This window comes from Fringilla coelebs (assembly GCF_963513975.1).
Source record: "Fringilla coelebs genome assembly, chromosome: 2".
Classification (NCBI taxonomy): domain Eukaryota; kingdom Metazoa; phylum Chordata; class Aves; order Passeriformes; family Fringillidae; genus Fringilla; species Fringilla coelebs.
The window spans coordinates 41522198-41539080 of NC_140029.1; the positions used below are offsets into that span (position 1 = coordinate 41522198).

Here is a 16883-nt window from a genome sequence, read left to right on the forward strand (position 1 = left end):
AAATAATAATCTGTGTCAGAAATGGTAATTAAAAAATATCCTTATCTTCTGTTGCAGTGCATGTCTGTTGTTAGGACTTTTATAATAGTTGTGAACACTTTATAGGTTCAGCCTCTTCTTTGCCAACCTATAAAAATGGATTGGAAAGGAAAATAAATGTAACAATACCTTCAAAATGCGCCAAATGGTGTACTAAAATATGCGTTGTTAAACAAATTAGTTTCGAGGTGTTTTTGAAGAAAATTTTTTTTTGCCTTGGAAATGTTTTGTGTTAAACCCTTTTGCTCATTCAGCAAGTTTTTAATGACATTGCTGTTATAGCAGATACTTTCAAATAATTGGCATGTTATATCAGGAAAGGTATATCTTCTTTTATATTGCTTATGGCGTGTTTTGTCTTTTTAAATTCTTTTATAGCACTCAGATGGTTTAGAAATTCAAAGACAATAAAAGGGTTAAGGTCTGAATTCTCTTCTGGTTTGCTGCAGCCCTTTGGAGCTGGGTATCACTAGGGTTAGATGGAGAGAAAGTCATGACTGGTTAATCTCAGAGTAAGCTGAAGTTACCCAGTGTAAGTTAGATTTTATTTCCTAGGGGAGAAAGAAAAGAAAAAAAAAAAGAATGCATTTTGCCTAAAATTTCCCCAATTTAAAGAGAACTGACAACATGATGAATGGTCTCCATTTATGATTAGCACTGTTACAGCTTTTGACTTGTTTTTGTCTCTATGTGTGGTATTAAGATGAGTTTAGCCCTAAAGTCGTGTCAGTGCATGACTCTCAGGTCTGGCAACTCACATAACTGAGTACTGATCTTCTGCTTAAGGACTTCTGAACCAAAAATCCTCTCCCCAGTTCTTAAATACTACATGTTTCAGTCTGATTTGATTTGTGCCAGTTTGATGAATTATCTGTTATTGCTCTGACTGGGAACTGAAGTAGAACAAAACTTGCTTCGACCACAGGTAAACCCACATTGGTACCTGAATGGGAGAAGGTACTCATTTGACTCCCTGGTGTGTTTTGAGTGAGAGCTTTGCCCAGCAGTGCTCCAGTTCTAAGTAAGTTTGCTTTGGTGCTGTGGCAGTATAGATGTGTTTAGGTTTTAAATGGTGAAAGCTGTTCCTGCTTAGCCCTGATGGTAAAATGGAAGGGCTTTTATGGTATGAAATGAAAAGAAAAAAACCAAACCCACAGCCAAACACAGAAGGAAAACCAGAAAGGCATTGTAAGCTCTTTGATTCCTCTCTGGTTTATGTACTTCAAAAACAGGTTTTCAAAACTGCCCAAAAGTAATTTAGGAGTGTGAGCTCATTGACAGTGCTAGTTGTTGGTTTTCATTAACAATACTATGAGGATAGCAACGATTTCATATAAGTATATATATAGCTTGTGGCATCGGAACAGTGGCATGTAAATGCCCGTTTAAGTACCGACATAACTGTGTACAGCAATTTGCAAACAGACCTGTCCTGTTTGGTGAATTATCTTCTTACAGAGCAGTTGAACACTTGCCTCCCCCCCAACACATCCCTCTTAAGCATGCAGTTGTAATGTACCCCTTTGCATTTCAAAAATGATAGCTTGTTGTTGGATATTTCTGTGCTATTGTTGATATAGGTTAGCTGTGATTATCATTAAATTGCCTATTGCATTATAAAACCTGTATTTATAGTGGAATGCTGATTTTACTGGGTTTCAGGAGCCTGTTTTATTCACTGGAACTATGAGGAAAAACTTAGATCCTTTCAATGAATACACTGATGAAGAGCTGTGGAACGCCTTGGAAGAGGTGACTTAATCTAATCATGTACATCTGGTATTTAAAATCCATGTGACAATAACATTACAGTGCTTGTGTGTGTTATGATGTTTTTATCAGGTTTGATTAAGTTGTAGCTGTTGATAGAAAAAGGTACACTATCATATGTGCATTTGTGTATGTGTGTGTGCATGTGTGTGCAGGCATGTATATAGTTATATAAGTCTTTTATGAAAAAATTATCCTTTGGGATGATGCCTTGGTTATAGTTTGATTCATATCTTGGTTTTAATGAACATTAATAGATTCTTAACAACGTACTTTAATGTTTTTAGAATTCTAATACCTGACACACACTGTAATCCAACTTGGCACTTGCTCATTTTGTGTCAGAATATAAAAGGCAAACCTTGCATACTTATTGTTGTGTCATCAGACGCACAATGGTTGATTTAAAAGAGAGTTACTCATCCTACAATATGTTGACATGTCAACAGGTGCAACTGAAGGAGGTTGTGGAAGATCTACCCAACAAAATGGAGACACAGCTGGCAGAATCTGGATCTAATTTTAGTGTTGGTCAGAGACAGCTGGTGTGTCTTGCCAGAGCAGTTCTAAAAAAAAATCGTATTCTTATCATTGATGAAGCAACAGCAAATGTGGACCCAAGGTAAAAACAAAATCTGTCATATGAAAATGAGCTGGTTTCTCTTCTAATACATTCGTCTCTGCTGTAGAGATGAACTTAAATGCTTTGTATTTCATGTACTTTGTATTGCTGTTTTATGTTTTTGATGATACCATCATTTTTGTCTATTCAAAATGGGGCAATTGAGCTTTGGCTATGGAGCAGATGATATAAATGAAGCACTCAAAAGATCCCTAATTTCAGTGCATTCCATAGAGTAGGGAAATTAATATTCAAAGTTTATTTGTCCTGCAGCCATAGATTAGAAGACAAGAACGTTCTTGAAAATGCATCTCTGTAACATCAGAATAGCCAGGAAACAAGTTGAGTTCTGTTGACTTCTGGAAGAAATGTTTGTTGGAAATAAATAAATACAAAAGATTTAATTCATCTCGCTCCCAAAATCCCCTAAAACTAGAAAGGTGAAAAATGGCTGTAAGCAATACCAGATACTTCTGGTTGTGAGATGCTGTCCTTTCAGATGGCTCAGATGCTGGTATTGTAAGTTAGAGGTAAAGTAGGGGCAGGGAGAGAAGGTAAGCTGTCCTAAACACCGCAGGAATTGCAGAACAGATTTGGAGATGTTTAAGTCTACAGGATGGACTCACTAATTCATTATTCTGTCTTGTATAACTCAGGCCAGCAGAATTTTCCTGAATTCATTTCTGTTTGAACTAGAGTGTACTTCTGGAAGAACATCCAACCTCAATAGCAAAAAAAAATTCAATGACAACCCCTGTTAAATTGTTCCAATAGCTAAGTACCCCCAGTGTTCATTTTTGAAACATTTGAAGCGCTGGTGGAAATATTTGGGAAACAATACTGCAAACGTACTGCATCAATTAGTCTGAGCTGAATATATAGTTCCAACAAACTATGGCTTGAGGGAGAACTCAGAGTCCAAAGAGGACAATAACACAGCAAGTCCCTCAAACAGATGTATTAAGGATTTTGTATGTCATCTGGGCGTGACTCATTTTTCTAACATCTTCTTAGGGGAGAAGTGGTGCCACTACTGGTGTAGCTTTACAGTTCAGCTGACAGTGTATTTCTAAAACCTGTAGAGAAGTGCATTCCATTCCCAGAGGTTCTCTTTTTTTCTTTTTTTTTTTTCTTTTTTTACTCTTAGTTTATTTTTGGCTGAGCTCTGATAGATTAACTGTGATTAATCATAGGTGTGGAAATTTAATACCATCTTACTCATCCTCCCTATTTTGGCATCTCACATGTGTGTTCTCAACTTGCACTATCCATTTAATTGATCTTGATTAATGTGTGCTGCAATATATATTATAATAAGGTAAATGTTTGTTTGTATCAACTCTAGGCATAACAATACAAATAATAACTTGGAACTTCTTCTTTGAATTCAGTTTGCATTACAGTCATTATTACCTTTTCCTTAATGTGTTGGTATAACTAGAGCCAAGTATTTTTTAGCTCTGCAATCTGATAGGATGATCATCAGGAAATGCTGATGTGGGTTGCTTAACTGAGCAGTTAGGGAGGCATTTTTGGTGTGTAAGGAAAACCTCCTGCTCTTCTGATGCACAGCCCCCATACCTGGCACCCTTGTCTCTCACCTGGTGGCAAGCACACATCGTATCGAGCACCTGAGATGGGAGACCATGGCGAGCTGCCTCCACCTATGGAGAAACTTCTCTTTTTTTTGTTTGTTTTTCTGGCTCTTGATCTCTCTCCCTTGGCAGCCTCAGCTGCTGCTGCCACCATGTCCCTTCTGCAGTTCAACCTGGAAGCAGGTGGAGAAGGCAGGAGTTAGGGGTGGCAGGAAGGGAAGGAAGGGTGAGGTGACGTGAGGCAGTAGATGCAGTGTGGTGGGCACTGTGCCTTTCCCAGGGGGCTGAGGGGACTCCCCACCACACTTCAGCTCAGCTAGGCCATTCTTATCTGCTACTGGAGTGAAGGGAAGGAATTTGAAGTTCATCTTCTCCCTCCTCATATGTTCTGGCTTGCATATGTACCCCCATTTTCTTCCTTGCTCCTCACAGATGCCACCTGCTCTGCATGTGGCAGAGGTGTGAGTGCTTTTTTGGGGGAAGGAGGAGCTTGCCATAAAGAAGGTTGCCCTAAGTCACACTACCTGCATGATTTATGTGATGACTGACAGACATTTAATTTGATTTTATCTTCTTGGTCCGTTCTCACTCTGAAGAATAGAGTCTGGTTTTAAAGCAGTTGAACTGTTCTGGAAAATTGTGTGAAATCTGGAGCAGAAGAGCTGAAAAATCTTCATGTAGTTGCTTTGGTGATACACAGAAACAAAACCATAAGTAACTGAGACTTTTTAAAAATACTGGATTTGTTTTAATTGTGTTAACTGATATTTTTGCTTATGGAGAACAAAACTTTTGGTGAGCAAACCACTGGCATGTTTTTGCATTGGTTGTTTATTGAGTCTGGTAAAACCAGCCATTGCACATAGTTCAGTTCATTAGCCATCTTAAACTTGTCAGGTTTAATCTTTTATTACATCTGACTGCTAACTGTAACTCTTTTGGAGACATATTCTAAGCCTCTCAGGAATTGTGTAGTGTGAGATACGCTTTTAGGACAATCCCAGGAGGACATTAGACAGAAGATAATGACTTACCCAGTTTTCCTTTCAGCAGTTTGCTTGCTTCTCATTCAGATCATATTTATTCTTCCTCTTCAGATAGTTTTCTTTTTACACAGTCAACTAGTTCAGGTTACACCAGATCTTGGGTTTCTGGGAAACTTGGTGTGAGATCCTCAGCCTGTGGTGCCCGTGGGACAGCTATGCCACCATTTTGTGCTTTCTTATTGTATTGTTCCTTGCAGTAGGGAGTATCGTGGTTCCCATTTTTATGTAATCAGATTAGGACTGAGTTTTTGTCATCCAGCAGCCCTGGTTTTGGTATTCAGGTCCTATCTTTGGTTTTTAATGTGCCTGAAAGATGCTGGGGTTTGATCTACTGAGGCAGGTGATGAAATCACTTGGCACTTGCCTAGACACTTGCTCACTGTGGATAGACATCACTAGGAGTCCATTTATGCCCTGAAAAAGGGACAGAAATTATGCTTCCTTTGGTACTTTTCTAGCTCTAACTGGTATGTGATACAGTCTGTACACTCTGTCAGCACATAATTCTGCATACAGATGCTTTTCTCGGTCTTTTGATATTTTTTTGCTTTCCCTAGCTTCTTCCTGAGATTCTCCTGGAGGTTACTGATGGTGCTTCTGCCTGCTATCCAAAAACTATGCTCCAAGATCTACCATGAACCTTGGAGAGATCTAGCCAAGTGTCAGTCAGCAGACATGTTTGCATGAGATCTTGTACTGTGATATTTGAAGATGGAGCTATTAAGTCTCTTCCTGATTACTCTGAAGTCTCATTTTAGAACATTTGTCACACCCACAATATGGACAGCAGTTTCTTGTTAGTGATAAGCTTGTGTTCAAGAAATACCTGTTTAAGATAATACCTTGATAGTATCTCTCTAAGAATGAGTGGCTTTTTTCTTGTAAATGTAGGAAGAGGTAGTGCTATAAAGAGGACATGTAATAAAAGAAGATAATATAAATTAATGCAGGGGACAGGGGTATTCAAGGCTGAGGCATTCTTGGAAAACTGTAGGAATAACTTGAGTTACAAATAATTTTAAGTCCTTTTTAAAGTTGTTGCCAAAGTTCCTGAGCCAGCTACAATTCTAATGTTCTGTAGTAGCTTTGCAGAAAACTTCACCTTGATCTTGATGGTAAGAAAAAGGCTTTCTTTACACAGTTTTAGGGAGTATTGAATATTGAATATTGAATATTTTCTGTTTTGCTATTTCAACCATTGCAGAGAATACATCCTGCTGTGTCTTTAAGACTCTTTCATAGTGAGTGTTTTCATGGATGTCCCTGCTTTTTTTTCCTTTTGGAGGCAAGAGTAGTCAGGTTATTGAGGCGTTGGTGAGGAGAGAGCAAACAAATATAGATGCATTAACACTGGGGTGAAAGGACTGGTATAGCTGTGATGTGGAACATGATGAACAACTTCCTCTTCTCAAGGAGATAACACTGAACTAAAGAGCCTGCCCCTCTCCTGACTTCTCTTCCTGTCTCTTCCCCTGATTGCTTACTGACCTTTGTTCAAAAAGAGTTGAGGAACACCTGCTTCCCACTTTGTTTTTGAGCTTATTTTAGGAAGTAGGAGCAGAAGGACCAAGTCTCTCAGACCGTGGTCCAGAACTCAGTTCTCTTAAGCTCATGAGAGAACTTCTATGTTTCTGTCACCAGATGAAGGTAACAGTTAGAATGCATGGAATTCTTACTTAACTGTTTATGTCTTCCTTCTCTCTGATGATTCTTCCTGTCATCAGCAAGGATCTGTCTTCTCCTTTGTCATGCTGATTGCTTCAACTCAGCTTGTAGCAGAAGCTATGTTCGTCCTTCAGAGCATGAACTCATACTTTCTACTATGGAAACATAATAGTTACCTCATTCCTTGAAGTCATCCTGTTCTTCCAAAGTTGTCTGTCCACTTATTGCTGGTTCCTCCTGGCATGATGGCTTCAGAACAATTCTCTTTGCATAATTCATGAAGTGATACCAGATACTCATCATGTGCAAACAGACTCAATGTGGAGTACTTCTTCTGTCTAAAAAAATACTACTTAATCAGAGGAAGATATGTTTGATGTATTTTTACATATTTTATTTCATTTTCCCATTACTTCTAAAAATTTGAAGAATTAAGACTTTGCAAGCAACTGATTGCAGCCAACATGTCTGCCTAAATATTCTAGTTTATTCAGATATCTCCTTTGTCTTTTTTTAACCTAATCTGCACATTTTATTATTCTCCAGTCATCATATATACAAAATAACAAATTCATGTTTCAATAGAAATCCTGGAAATGAGGCCCCTGCCTTCAAGTGCCTGACTTCTTGGCTGGAGCTTCCTTGGTTCAACTAATGCCAGTATATTTTGAGTTCTTTATCTCATCTTTCTATCTTGGATGAGAATTTTAGTTTCTGTTCCTTTTTCTCCATTGTCTTTTGGGGTATTTTGAACACTGGTGAGCACTATGTGAGTCTTCACAAGGCCTGGCTGGTGGGACCCAAGGCTGCCTGTGCAGCGTGGGCTGTCAGGTGCCTCTAGAGGGCATTCATCACCGGATGGCTGCCTAATCCAGGTCCTTGGATTCACCTTCCTGACGTGCCTCTTCCCTTTTAGTGACTTAAGAGGGGACTGTAGAGATCTCCACCTATAAGCCTGACTGGTGTCCTCTAAATTAGGTGGTGTCAGTGCTTCTCCTGTACAGTTAGTTACTTCAGTAAGCTCCAGTTCCATGAGTATTGCCCATCTTTTGCCTTACTGCTCATTTACATGGCTAAAGAACATTCTAGTGTCTAACTCTACCTATCAGTATGATTTTATTTCCTTTTCACAGTTCTCAACTTTATTTGTGACAGTTTTCACTTCAGCCCTGTACTTTAGTGTCTGTGCTCTAGCTTAGTTTTCATTCTTTAGAAGTCCTATGTTTCCTTCTGCTGTCCTTTTCTTAGGTGGTAGTTAATTCATACTTTAGGCTCACCCTTAACCTTAAATCTTCTATCTCTGTCTTTGGGTTGTGCTTTCCAGTTAATGCTTTTGATTTACAGGGTATTCCAAATGTTGGGTTTTTTCAAGTATTCAAGTTCTTGGGTATTCACATATTGGGTATTCAAGTTTTTGAGGTATTCCAGTTCTCTTTTAGTTTACCAACAATCTCCTCTTATTAATCTTCTTTTGCATTTGAAATCAAGAACCTTAGTTCTAGGCTGCCTTGTGTTTGTTCTTCACACGATTTGCAATGAGGGATCTCTACTTTGACCAACTTTTCTTCACTGCTTGCATGAACTAAATCTTGAAAGAAAGCAACAGTGGTTTTTGGTGTGGAAATCAGTAGAACTATCTGAATCTACAGAATTTTCCCTTTTCTCTAGTCGAAGTCTGAGAAATTAGTCTCCTGGAATGAAGACTTTTGCTCTACTTACAACTAGAAACCCTTTCCTCATGAGGTATGAAAGGGTACATTTTGGAGTATGTTTCATGATACGCCTCCAAGTCATCTGGTATGACAAGAGGAAGAAGCGCTGTGATAACTTTAGGAGCATGTTTCCTTCTATCCAGTCATGTTTGATGAAGTCATAAAACCTGCCTGCCATTCGGTTATCCATGCAAACATCTTATTTTTGTCTGCATTGCTCTTGCTGTGTTTCAGAACAGATGAGTTCATTCAAAAGACGATCCGTGAGACCTTTGCTCACTGCACAGTGCTGACCATTGCACACCGCTTGAACACCATTATTGACAGTGATAGGATTATGGTAAGACAGTTCACTGCTTCACTGTTGTTTTTTTTCTTTCCTGAGGAATAATGTTATTGACTCTTCTTCATTTTGATCCAAAAGCGGGTAGGAGTGTAAGTCATATGTTAGGCTTATCCAAGTGAACCTCATTATCCTAGCTGCTGTAACTCACAACTCATAAAATTGTAGATGTAATGACCTGGAAAGAATTCCTGCTTTCTCTGGCCTTGTGCTTTCTATGCCACACGGTATGAACCCACTGCAGGTGAGGTGCAGCAGGAGACCTGAGCAAATTAGCTCTGCCAGTCCTGGGAGCCTGTGAAGTCACACCCATGAGGTTCTGGACAGCCAGCTGGGATCAGCCAGGTGTAGTAATGCAGTCTCAGTGGGCCGAGGGAGGCAGTGACAGTAGTTGGTGTGGGCTGTGTGAGGAGGAGATGGTGGAGGTTGTGGGGCAGGAGACAGAGGTAAGGAGATAGCAGCTGCCCTGGAGCAAAGGTAGTGATGGGAGAAGTAGGACTAGACTGGTGAGGTAATGAACATGGTCAGCTTTCCAAAGCAAGGTTCAAACAGAGAAGATGGAGCGCTACCAATGCGTCAGCCTCTGCCATCTTTGCTCCCAGTAGAGGAATGTAACACCATATCTGCCACCTTGTCTGCCCCACAGTGCGTTGTACATGCATAGAAATTAGGAAATACTTGCTGATTATTTTCATAGAGGCAGTGGTGTTCCCTGGGCTCTCGGGAAATCCACCTGGTTTGTGTCCTTGACATAATGTGCCGCCTGCAGTTTTACAATTTCCTGCAATAAGAACACGAGCCCTGTGCAAACGTCTTCTTCACAGCTGGTTAATGAAATAACTGGCATAGAGGGCAAATTGTTGAGTTCATAGGTGGAACTCAAATTTTAACTGGAATTTAAGCAGAAATCAACCTTCACCTCTTGGTGATAACCTTAAAAAATACCTCTCAACTTCTGTCTTATGAAAGTGAAACATAATTGTTTCCTTTTTTTTTTTTTCAACCAGATGCTCAAAACATTTTAAAATTTTTGATTTAGTTACAGTGGTTGCCTGAAGTACACAAAATTAAACAATTCCATCTGCTGAGGTGAGTGGTGTTCTGAGGAATAGAATAGATTGTGAGCTCAGTGATTATAGTTTACTTACAAAGAGAGAAACCAGCAGAACTGCCATAAGTAGTCATGTAATTGCAAGCATTTAGCGTATAATAAATAAATATTTTCTTCTCTGGTGAATACCTCCCCACAGGTCTAATGGATATGTTGGTGTTTTCTACAACTGAAGTGAACAAAAGATTTGTGAGGAAACAACTGTGACCTAATTAATAGCTGTGTGTGTTTGTTAGCTGTCCAAAGGGATTTCTGTGGGTTTTGGTTCATTAACTACCATTAACATGTTAGGCACAGAATGCTCTCTCCACAAAGATGTTTTCCTAGCTTACCTTTAATGTCATGAAGTTGCAATGAAAATGAAATCTTTTATTTACTTTTTATGCCAGAAATTGTTGGAGCATAGCATGAAAACCCTTTCCCCCAAACTGCTCAGGATAATTGCCAACTACATAGCTACTCTATTGCATTTTGAGTGTCCATACATTATTCTTACCCTTATGTTGTTTCAATTTAATCACTATTAAGATTTCTAGTTTCCTAACTGTCTAATAGTCTTTAATGCTTTTGGCCTCTTTAGAGTATTAAGAAAGAGATATGCAAGATGTGTCTCTGAGTCTGCAGACAGTAGTAACTGTAAATATTTTTCATCTTTTTGCATTGCTCCATTTTGATCTTACAGATTCCTGTAAACTGGGGAAGAGAGGAGGGTGAGAAGCCTGATTAAAAAAAAAGGAGGAAACTGACATGTAGCTTCCTAACAGTCCTGTTGTCTTGACATCCTTACTCAGTTATTGATTCTGTTTAGGGGCAAATCAGAATTATCATCTCATATTTAGAATGATCAGAGTTATGGCAGGTGTGCTCCTGTTACACTTAATTACTTGGTTTCCCCAGCCTGTAACTCCTAGTAGGAATAAAGCAGAATTTTGGAAGAAAAACATGTTAAAAATGCCAAGAATAAGAATATTCCTCTAGAAGACTAACTATTCATTAATAAGGAGAATTAATAAAATCAGCATTTTTTGAAAATTAATTATTTACTTCAATATCACAAAAATTGAGAAGACTTAGCTAAAGCTTTTAGTGTGTTCTGTAATTTGCTTAGTCAATGGTACATTTTAGTAATTCACAAATTTAACTTGATGCAGCTTCTTTCTGAAGAGGCAGTAATGCACAAAGAAAGTACCTGGTATTATCAAAAATCCTGGTTTTGTTTCTCTTTTAATTGAGACCTCTAGATGCAATAATGCGTTATTTATAAGCCATCCCAAATGTCTGTTGTTTGCTATTGTGGTAACGTTTTTAGAAAGAGAAGGAAGAAGAACAAAGATAGAACCTGGCAGTTAAAACATTAACAATTATCTTTTGACAAACAATGAGTAATTTATTTTTCAAACAAATTTTGGGCACACTTGGTCAGCTCTCTTAAATCAACCACGAATGTTCAAGCCCACTCCTGAACAAGTGGACATCATGTAGAGCTTTCCTCCCTTCCCATTGAGTCAGATTGAAAGGAACCTCCTGCTCTAGGCAGGGTCAGCACTAATTTCACATCAGGTTGCTCAGGACTTTTTCCATTTGAGTCTTGAAAACTTTGAAAAGTGGAGATTCCACAGTCTCTGGGATACCTGCTCCAATGCTTAATTATCTTGTTAAATCTTTTTTCTCCTTATGTTCCAGTGAAAGCCTTTCTTCCTTTTATGGCAATTGTTTCTTGTTTTCCCACTGTGTATCTCACTAAAGAGCCTTCTGTCTTCTCAGTAACTTCTTTGTAGATATGGGAAGGTTGCTGTTAAGTCCCCTGGAGCCATCAGTTCTCCGGGGTGAACACACCCTGCTCCATCAGGCTCTCCTCATAGGTGTTCCAGTTCACTGACCACCCTGATAACCCTATTTCAAGCTTGCTCAAATTTACCTGGCTTTTTCTTGTACTGGGGTGTCAAAACTGGTCATCACGTCTTGAGTGTGTTGGCTGCAGTCTCCAGCTTGGCATTGTCTGTGAGTTTTTTATTTAATTCCATTTGGTTACTGGTTAAAGCAGAACTTTCCAAAAAGAAACTGTTCGCCTTTAAGGTTAATCCAGACATTAAAAAAAAAAAAATTAGAACAGAAAATAATTTTGAGAAAGTCATGAGAAAATGTCAAGTTGGATGAGTATGGAAATAGGAACTGAACGTGAACTGTTGCATGTCTGCTCACACCCGTCGTAATAACCGGTTCTATTTTAGAAGAGAAGAAAAGCCTACTCAGGGAGGGAAAAAAGGAAGAACAGAATATATTTTATACAACTGTAGACAAATCTGGCCTCAGGAGTTGTTTTAATTCTCGTTTGTTCCATTCCCAAAACCATACCTCTGCTTTCATAATCCAGGTCACGCCTTAAGAGTATTTCCATTATATCTGTCTTGGTGATAAACACATTTTATCAGAACTTCAAACGCTTGAAATCATTGAGGGAAGAGCTGTATTGTGTAACGTGATACTCTCTAACCCAATCGCCTCAATGAGTAATACTACATTGCACTTGCATGGGACCTTTCATCTGGAAATTGTAACGCTCTTTATAAACATTAATTAATTAAACTTCAAACACCTGGGTGAGATAGGGAAGTATCCATACAATCTTTGGAACCAAAGTTGGAAAGACTTGTTAAGTCAGCCCATCAAATAATACTACCATAAAATTATAATCCAGCGGTTTTCAAGCTCCTTTTTTTTTTTCTTCCCTCTGTGCTGCTGCACATCTAATAGGGCACTTTCTCATTCCTTTTCCTTCATTACTTTGAGAAGCCAAGTTGTAACTCTTCCCATCAGGTGCTAGCAGTACCCGTTCTAGCTACTCTGGCACAGGTAGGCACTCTGCTTCCTGGCAGAAGGGGAGGGTAGGATGAAAGCTGCAGTTGCCCCTTTTGTAATGGCTAATGCTGGCAGAAGCTCAGCTCAGGCTTGCTTTACTGGCCTCTCATTCCCCTTAGCTTCCCCACCACCTCAACAGCTGATTCTCCTGTCCTCACCGTAGAGGGCAAAGGCCTTTTATGTAAACTATGAAGCTTGTGGCAGCCAGTGGACACCACTCCCAAGATTTCCAGGGGGATCTTATAAAATCCCTGTCACCCATTCCTCCCCCTCCTCTCTGCTTCCTTCTCCAGGTTGAGAAATGCTTTTTAGAAATTCTGTTTTTACAGAGAGGAAAACAGAAGCATACAAAAATTGAGGCTCACCCAGGGATGTAGTGGTTCGGTAGCAAATAAAGTATATGCATCTGGCAAGAACCTAATGGAGTTGTTTGCTGTATATACTATGCTGTGGCCTCTCCAGAGGAAAGCCACAGAGTCAAACTTGTGCATTTTTCAATGACAAGGATGTTTCTCCAGAGAGTTTTCATATCAGTGCAATACTTCTTTGAAATGGAAACTCTTTATGCAAGCAGAACTTGATCTAGTAATTAAAAACTGTCATTCAAATAGGAAGTTTTTGATGAGAGAATCATGGGAAGAGATTTGATTTATTTATGGGAAAACCTGTTGTGGTTACATTCTGAAATGACTAATATGCAGGGTAACAATACAATGCACTTCACAGCCAGACCTGAGTTGTTTTTTTTGGTCAATAGAAAATGACTTCCCACGTCTTTCCGGTACGCCTCCCCCATTCGGTTATTCTCATTTTTCTGATGATGTGTTTGCCATGGTAGAACATCTGAGCCTCAGAAATCAGGAACTGTGTTTCCTGTGCTGTAGGTGTCTAACTTCAGCAGAGCAGTCAGTCCACCAGGAGTAAGTATAAGCATCTTGGAATCAAAGAGAGAGTGAGATCGGGGCGGTGTGGTGTGTGGTGAAAAGGCCATCACCTACAGCTATGTAGAAAATGCTGAGCAGCAGATGAGGCCTGAGCGCTTGTCTCTCTCTGGAGTTCTGATATCTAACCTAGTATTGCACATTAATATCCTTCATCCATCCAGATGGAGGTGAGAGACGTCTAAGTGAATAGGGTGGTGATGGCCATACTGCCCTTCCTTACCATGGGGATGACAGCATTCTTCTAGAAAGTGCAGAAATCTGTGCTCCGTCTTAAGAGGTCTGGATGCAGTGCTCACCATTCCCAGAAAAATGTCGTGTCCTCTGCGTACCCAGGGCAGCCAGGTTAAGCCGTTCCTTTTGAAGAATTGCATTGCCAGAAGTGCAAGAGTCATCAGAGGATAGCAAAAGGGAGTCTGAATCTGCAGCCCATGAGAGGCAGAACTCTTGTAGCAGTGAGGAAGCCCCATCTGTCCTGCTCATACCTCTATGTGAGCTTCCACTGCAGTGCCCCAGCTTCAGACAGAAATGTGGAGAACACGAGAAAGTGGTGGTGGTACACTTAAAAGAGTAATACTGAGTTAGTCAGAAAAGCTATGGTCTATTGACTCTTCTTTAGGTAGCTTTCTTTTCCACTTATTTAAATATCACTGCTGGAAAATGAATGTGTTTTACAGCAAACCTCGACATTCTGTTTAGGGGGTATTATGTTAAGTCACCAGACACAGAACATGCAATCCTGGTTGTAAAACAGTTCTTTTTGAAAGCTGTGTCCCACCATTGGTGTTGACTTTCTGGTCTTCAGTGTGTCTGTGTCAGAGTGTTTCCTTGCTGGAGAGCTGCCCGCTGTCAGACACTGGCCCTCAAGTGCTCAGGATGTCTAAGAGAGGTCAATTGATGAGACCATAAGTATTCCTGGAGCCTGGGATGATAAAATATGAAAATTTATGAAAATAAGAATTTTATTACTTCCTTCAAATTTCTAAAGGAGGACAACTGGATGGGTATAAAATGGGTATGTTTTTTTATTCTGTAACAGAAAGGTGGAGGATTTGACCTTTTGTGAGCCCAGTATCTGGAGTGTAGTGAAATATTATTGGATATTATGCTTGTGCTATTGAAGTCTGTTCTGTTAAAGAATGTAAAAGGAGCTTAATGGATTATAGTAGCTAGAATGGATGCCAGATTTTTGCAAGTAAGCATCTAATTCTTCATAAAAACCTTAAAGTACCTTGTAGGTCTGTATCCAGTAATCTGCAGTAAAATTGCTGCATTCATACTGGTGCACCTGCTGTCATTATTCAGAAGGAACAAACACTAATAAAGCTCTTTTTTTGGCTCAGCCTCTGTCTTGAAAATATGGACTAAGGAATATTAGAAGTAAATTCATTCTTGTTTTTATTCAACCCAAGAAAGATTCCCACTGAGTTCTGGGACCAAAGTCTCTTGAGTAAGGAAATGTGAAGACAAGAATATGAGGGGTACTCATAGAAGGGGACCTGCATGGAGAGCAGAAGGCCTGGAAACCATTAGGTTTCTCCTTTCTTTTGTTAACTCAAGACTTCCAGAGTTTCTGTAAGAACTAAGAATTTAGCAAATAATTTTTCAGAAATGGTCTGTTTTGATTCTGAACAAAGGCATTTTCCAGTGTTCCCAGATATTCTGAAACTGGGTTGATGTTTACCAAACCAGAAGAGAAAACAAAATCCTTCCATTTTCTTTCTTGGAGTTTATTGAATTCCACAAATATCAGCAGTGAAGACATTACTTTCAAAGCTGAGTAATATATGCATCTTTACCATTAAGAGAAGATTCTATATTGGTGTTTAGGCCAGGTTTTGCATGATATACTGAGCTATGTGCCATGGTCCTGTATCAGAGCGAGTCTTGTCAGCTGAAATGGAGTGCCTGTGGTAGTTGTGAATGTCACACCTGGCCTATCTGCCTCTAAAATCAAGTCAAAATCCCAAAGAGCTTGAAAATACACTAGAGTTCTTGATTCTCTTTGCCAATTTTAAGCCACACTTCTCTAAAACATTGGCATCTTTAGTTCTTAAAAGCTGCTCCCATTTCAAGAGGGCTGCCCAACAAGATTCTTCTTTTGCCTAAATAAAACAAGTAATTATTGAGGCAGTACTTCACATTCAAACAAAGAATTTGAATTTGAATTTCTGCAGGAAGTGAAGCCAATGTTTGATGAACTTTGATCTCTCATTCTGTCAGGCATTTGTGTGTGAATGTGTTTCCATCAGTGTAAGAACAGGATGGTCGTATCGTGTTTCTTTAAAGACAATGGCGTGGAATCTAGACTGTACTAGAAATACTAACACATCTTTAGAGAATGATTTTTGCTTGCTCAGAAATACTGTATTACTGTTTAAAAGCCAATTAGCACAGGTCATGCTGGTGGCTGGTGCCCTGAGCAGAGAGTTTCTGATAAGGTGAAACTGTGCATGGCAGCTGAGCCACAAGTTCATTGTCATCAGAAACTGATAAAACCAGGAGACATGCTCAGTCATCTGCAGCAATATTCCTTAACCTCTTGAAAAGTGTAATATCCTTGTAGCTTATCTACCTTTCTAAGACCCTCAAAAGCCCTATTCAAGAGTGGGATTTTTTAAACTGAAGTATCTCATATCACTTCAGGGCCACATTTGAGCCATTCTGCAATCCCAGTTGAGAAGTGTGGTTTTGCAGTGGAGGAAGCAGTCATTACCAATTGACCAAGGGCGAGTTTTGTCAGCATGTAGGTGTTTTTGTCAGCTGCTGGTAAGCACTGGCACGAGGCCCCTTCATACCCTCTGAAGGAAGGGTTGGACTTACAAGGGCTGGTATATCACATGTTTGCAGGTGAGGAAGCTCTGCCTTACAAGAGACATTTGCAGTGTGTGGTTAACAGAGTTCTTCAGTGAGACACAGAAGGAGTTCATATCGAGTGATCATCACTAGAATAAGTCTCATTACTACATGTGTCATTAGTATTTTTTCCCCGTGACATTCCATCCAGCATGCAGTAGCATGCCATCAGTTGGAGGAAAAGAAGGTAGATTTTTTTAGTCTCTGCAGAGAGCCTAAAGAAAACCTGTGTGAACCAATTTAGCAGGCAGTGCTGCATGCTCAATTTCCCCTAAGTTGCAGCCAAAGAATAATTTCAGTTTAGAGAAACCCACTTTTCCTGAT

At 39.5% G+C, this 16883-nt stretch overlaps 1 protein-coding gene across 1 annotated transcript in view; it reads left to right on the top strand.

The window, feature by feature from the left end:
- The window catches only part of ABCC4 (ATP binding cassette subfamily C member 4 (PEL blood group)), a 140005-nt gene that overhangs the window by 110129 nt on the left and 12993 nt on the right, over window positions 1-16883 (top strand). Inside the window, exons 27-29 of the mRNA XM_084201258.1 lie at window positions 1702-1791; window positions 2259-2431; window positions 8684-8789. Coding sequence (XP_084057384.1) covers window positions 1702-1791; window positions 2259-2431; window positions 8684-8789 — 369 coding nt within the window. The remainder of the gene's footprint in view (window positions 1-1701; window positions 1792-2258; window positions 2432-8683; window positions 8790-16883) is intronic.